Source organism: Quercus suber, unplaced genomic scaffold, assembly GCF_002906115.3.
Source record: "Quercus suber isolate HL8 unplaced genomic scaffold, Cork oak 2.0 scaffold_588, whole genome shotgun sequence".
NCBI classification, from domain to species: Eukaryota; Viridiplantae; Streptophyta; class Magnoliopsida; order Fagales; family Fagaceae; genus Quercus; species Quercus suber.
This window is the reverse complement of record NW_027070033.1, coordinates 458234-463707: the sequence shown is the minus strand read 5'-3', so window position 1 is coordinate 463707 and position 5474 is coordinate 458234. Positions and strand designations below refer to the sequence as shown.

General features: G+C 35.1%; 1 protein-coding gene across 1 annotated transcript; it reads right to left on the bottom strand.

The window, feature by feature from the left end:
• Window positions 1-3410: 3410 nt before the first annotated feature.
• LOC112031762 (uncharacterized) lies at window positions 3411-5215 on the bottom strand. Its single transcript, XM_065764860.1, has 4 exons — window positions 5211-5215; window positions 4996-5079; window positions 4692-4869; window positions 3411-3714 (listed from the first exon to the last, which is right to left on the bottom strand). Exons 1-4 carry the CDS (start codon window positions 5213-5215, stop codon window positions 3619-3621), a joined length of 363 nt encoding a protein of 120 aa, XP_065620932.1. The 3' UTR covers window positions 3411-3618.
• Between the last annotated feature and the right edge of the window lie 259 nt (window positions 5216-5474).

Sequence of the window (5474 nt, the reverse complement as noted above, 5' to 3'; positions counted from 1 at the left end):
AAAATATATATAAATATATATCATAGACAACGTGGTTAGGAGAGAGAATCATACATCAATAAAGGCTTGGATTGATCAGCACAAACAGTCTCTTGCTTAATGAAGGAGGACCCATCAGAGCATCCACAGCCCTGTAAGCAATATAAGTACCATACCAAGGCCAAGCCTATGCATCAACAAATAAAGTGCTGTAAGATTCCAGGAACTCATAAATATATATATATACACACACACACCTCACTCTCTCTCTCTCTCTCTCAATTCATAAGAGAGATAATTGTGGCATTCAGAAACACTTAATACTCACCATTTACAAAAGTGGCACCAATGATCCCCTTTCAGACCCACTTTGACCTTGTGCAGGCACTGTATGAGGAGAGCAGCAGCCGCTATAGAAACGAAACAGTTTAAAACACTAAGATAAAATTAAATAGAAAGACAACATCACTAAGTAATACCACCATCAAAATGATAAAATGTTCATTGTCTTGCATATGACAATATAGACATCTACCTCATTATACCAAAAACACCAAACCCAACTACTCAAACAGGAATTCTCTCATTCCCAAGAATAGCACGTGCTTACCCAAATGTTCATGGTAAAGACAATAAAAGCACACCACACATTGATTGAGCGCCTATATTGTCAAACACACTGAATTGACAGAAAACACAAAAAAATTGGTATTTGCATAAAAGAAAATAATCAAATTAAAGATCCCAAAAGACAGATTCAGACTTGTCCTCATTTCATGTGACTAGTGAACACTTCCATGGAAGATGTCACTGGGATTACATATATAAATGCTAAAACAAAACATTTTGCATACCCAAAGGAAAGGGCTATAAAAGCAAAAACAAAGTAACATAAGAAAGAAGGAATACCCTCTAGAAAACTAAGCAAACAAGTCATGCACAATAGAAGGTTCACATAATCCACGCATCATTTTACCTGGCTTAGGAGTATTACTCGCCGTGGCACAGGCTGCACGGTGGGAACTTCGGGAACTTGACCTTCCTGCAAAATAACAATACAATGTATGTTGTGATTGGACTTTGAAGTGTAACACAAATTAGCTGCTAGTATAAAAATAAAAATCCTCACAACACATTTGAGTCTGAGGACACAGGTGAGGTGATGACCACATCAAGATTTATTAACTTTAAGACATCAATTTTTATTTTTTTTTGATAAGTACTTTAAGACTTCAATTCAAATGTATAATATCCAAATAATTCTCAACAAATCTATAACATCCAAGACCAGCTCTAGGCCTGGGCCGAAGGCCGCCATTACAAAAAGCCCAATCCCTTTTATAAAAAGACTCCACCCTCATCACAGGAAAAAGTTTGTGCACTATTTTTCCCACGTCTAAAAGCTTGGTTTGGTTAGTATTTGTACATCAAGTTATGTGTTTTAATTCACCAAATTAAACTTGATTGGGATAGTATTAAATAAATTTATTTAATTGATATTTAAATATAAAGCTGACTTGATTATATCAGTTGTTTTTCTTTGAACAAAAAATCCTCAAAACTCAAATGATCACAGTATGGTAAAAGTTATATCATCAGAAAATTTATACCAAGAAATCCTCAGATCCAAGCACAACCCGAGAGAAAATATAACACCCAAAAAAAAAAAAAAAAAAAGAAAGAAAGAAACGGTTTCGAAACGGACCACGACCACCAGAGCTTCGGTGAGGCATTGTTTGTGAGAGTGTGAAAGCAAGCAAAAGCGTTGGAGAGCAATAAAAGTGTGAGCGTTTTTTATTTATTTATTTTTTTTGTGAGAGAATCGCTGATGTGATGAAAATGTGAGAAAGTTTGCTTTATATACGAGTTTTTTTTTTGCGTGGGCAAGAAGTCTTCTTCTTTTTCTTTTCTTTTTTTGATAGAAAGACTAAAATTTTATTTATGAAAATAAAGAAACAGATATATCATGAACAAAATCTTATTCTAAAAAATAAGGACACTCTTCAATCTAAGCAGAGAAATCATCCAAGCCAAAAGCTTGTTTTGCCAATAAATGAGCAAACTTATTAGCTTGCCTTTTAACATGAGAGAAAGACACTTTCCTAAACTCATTACATTCAACTAACATCCCAAAGATCAAACTAGAAACAGTTGATGGAGCATTCGAAACTTGCTTTAGAGCTTGTACAATAATCAATGAGTCCCCTTCTAAAACCAAGTCTCTAATTCCCACCTCCTTAGCAAAGATTATACCAGCTTCAAATGCATTTGCTTCAGCTTCAACAATCCCCAATGGAGCATGGAATTTCTTGCTTAAATCTGCAATGAATTTTCTTTCTTGATCACTCTCTCACATAAAAGAAGCTAACTTACCTATCCTCCACATCTTTCGTAAAATTATTTATTCATATATTTATTATATTGCATAATACTTATTATCTGCAGTTAATCTTTTAACAAACTATAATATTAAGATATAACTCAACTAATATTTAATTCCAATTAACTAGAATTGGCTACCGATTCTCATCAACTACTTGGGTTGGCCACATCCCTAATTAACACATCTTCACTACTTTTATAAGTGTTATTTTAGGTCACCCATTCAGTTGTTCTTTCTTCTTTTTACTCTCTATTTACACTCAATCATTTGAACCAACATACTAATCAACCTTCATTGCAAACAATCTTATGCAACTTTTTCACATTTTTTAATCAAGAGAAGCCAATGACCTATAGGTAAATTGGCACCGCCTAATACTTCCAACTAGGACATCTAAAATTTGAATTTCTCCCCTTCCGGCCTCCTTCCACTTATAATGTATTGAAATAAATTTTGTTAAAAAAAATTATTTTCATCAATAGGAGACACCCTTACCTTTGCACAATTGTTGGGATAATTTCACCCCAATAATTTCACCCCAATATTATCGTCTATCTCACATTTTGGCTACATTCAACATATTGCTTCTTAACAACATAAAAAATTTTATACCATAGAGCATAACTGCTCTTATGGTAATCCCATCAACCTATAATTTTAGGGAGGCTTTTGACACTTTCGTTTTAAACTCTCATCAACCTATAATTTTAGGAGGCTTTAAAACTTTTTTTTTTTTAACTCAAGAAAGGAATCCTTTCTCTTCATACACAAACAGTGATGAAAAAATTGCAACCTCACACCCTCATTCAAAACAGAGAACAATATAGGCAGTATTTCTTGCCTCTTCACAGCTCATAGGCCTAACGTCCTTAGTCTTAAAATACATTTCCCAAAGCAAGCGTTTTCATCAAGTTGTGTAACTTTATTAAGAACGTTCAGTACCCTCTTGTTTCCTCCTGTAAACAAGTTCCTAGTTTTGATTTTCAGCTCAACATCAAGTAGGTCCCTTAAGAAATGTTATGCTGGACAATGGACATGCTTGACAAGATTCATAAAATTCAGGCAATATATCACATAAGCAAAAGTCCACTAAATAGACTCAAAAGAGTTTTTAGGTAGTTATTCTTCAGAACATGATAAAGTTCCACCAGAGAATATTCAGGTCCATCCTCTTAACTGGAACACACAAAATAACCTGACACTACTAGCATTCTTCAGTGATTTAAAACTAGAGGGAGATTTCATCATGATCAAGTTCAAGCACTCAAGGTGCCTGAGTTTTGGCGGCACTGGTGCAGCATGTCCATGTAGAACTGGCACTTGCTTATGTCGCTTCCGTAACCTTCCAGGCACTGCAAGGCAAAAAAAAATGTTGAACTTATAACATGTTTGGATGTTTAAAAAAGGAGGGAGAGTAGAGGGAGAGTAATGCAATTACCTTATTTGAAAGTTTTTTAAAGAATGAGGGGGAGGGGTTTGGAGGAGTTTGGAGGGGTTTGGACTCCCTCTAGCCCCCAATTTTAATTCCCCCAAATTGGAGAGATTTGGAGGGGGAGTAGAGTACATAAACTATTGAACAAGTAAATTACCTAATTTACCCTTATTATATTAACAAAATTACACAAGAGGAAGGGCTAATTACTCCCTTCCCCTTACTAATTTTAAAACATCCAAATAAGATGGAGGTGAATCATTCTCCTCTACTCTCCTCCCCACTACTCCCCTCCCTCTCTAAACTTCCAAACAAGCCATTAGTCTTGCTAAGAATCTATGGCCACTCAATACCACCACCATGATTTCCAACTGTTCGGAAAGTAGTACCCAACAGTTTGAAAAACATGTTACACAAACAGTTTTTTTTATAAATAAGTTATACCTAAATCGCTAGGTAGCAAGGAAATGAGAACGGGTAAAAAGGGTGAGAAACAAAGAAGGAAGCACTTGAAGAATTATATATATATATATATATATTTTGATAGGTAAGTAAACATTTGATTGACTAAATCATGGGATATGTGCTGAAGGTGTGATAGAGACAAATTATTAGATATGAGCAGTTTGATCCAATTCAGCATCAAGTTCAAATAACTCTCATAGCATGGCCAAACAATGAAGATAGAAGATAAACAGGAATTATTTTGTAATGGATTGATATCCGCATTCAGACCAAAAGCATTTCCAAAAGGCTCAAAAGGAAAAGAAAGGAATTAATTCAAAACTAGGGAAAACAACTTGAAACCAAATTGTTCAATTAGAGAAACAATTAAATTTATAATATACATATATATATATATATATATATAACAAGGTGGTATGAGGAGAACCATACATCAATCAAGGCCTTGGATTGATCAGCACAAACAGTAGAACTTCCAACACCGTTTGTGTTTGGAGCTGGTGGAACATCAGAAGCTGATGAAGCAACAGTCTCATGCTTAATGACACGAGGACCCATCAGAGCATCCATAGCTCTGTGAGCAATAGAAGTACCAGTACCCAAGCCAAGCCTATGCATCAACAAATAAAGTGCTGTAAGATTCCAGGAACTCATACACACACACACACACACTCTCTCTCTCTCCCCTAATTCATTAGAGAGATAATTGTGGCATTTAGAAACACTTAATACTCACCATCTGCAATAGTGGCACCAAGTGATCCCATTACAGATCCACTTTGACCTTGTGCAGGCACTGGACGAGGAGGAGCAGCAGCCGCTGTAGAAACAAAACAGTTTAAACACTATGAGAAAATTCAATAGGAAAGACAATATCACTAAGCGATACAATCAGAATGATAAAGAATGTTAATGGTCTCCGTCTTACATATGACAATATTAGACATCTACCTCATTATACCAAAAACACCAAACCCAACTACTCAAACAGGAATTCTCTCATTCCCAAGAATAGCACGTGTTTACCCAAATGTTCAAGGTAAAGACAATAAAAGCACACCACACAATGATCGAGTGCTCTAAATTGCCAAAAACACCAAATTGATAGAAAATACAAGCTAAAATTGTGTTTGGCATAAAAGAAAATAATCAAATCAAAGATCCCAAAAAACAAATTCTGACTTCTCCTTATTTCATGTAACTAGTAAACACTTC

Excerpts from the sequence above, each read along its gene's own strand:
- LOC112031762 (XM_065764860.1), bottom strand. Across the intron at positions 4,870-4,995 it reads TGGTGCCACTATTGCAGATG|GCTTGGCTTGGGTACTGGTA; the intron begins GTGAGTATTAAG and ends GTTGATGCATAG. Across the intron at positions 3,715-4,691 it reads AATCCAAGGCCTTGATTGAT|TGCCTGGAAGGTTACGGAAG; the intron begins GTATGGTTCTCC and ends TTTGCCTTGCAG.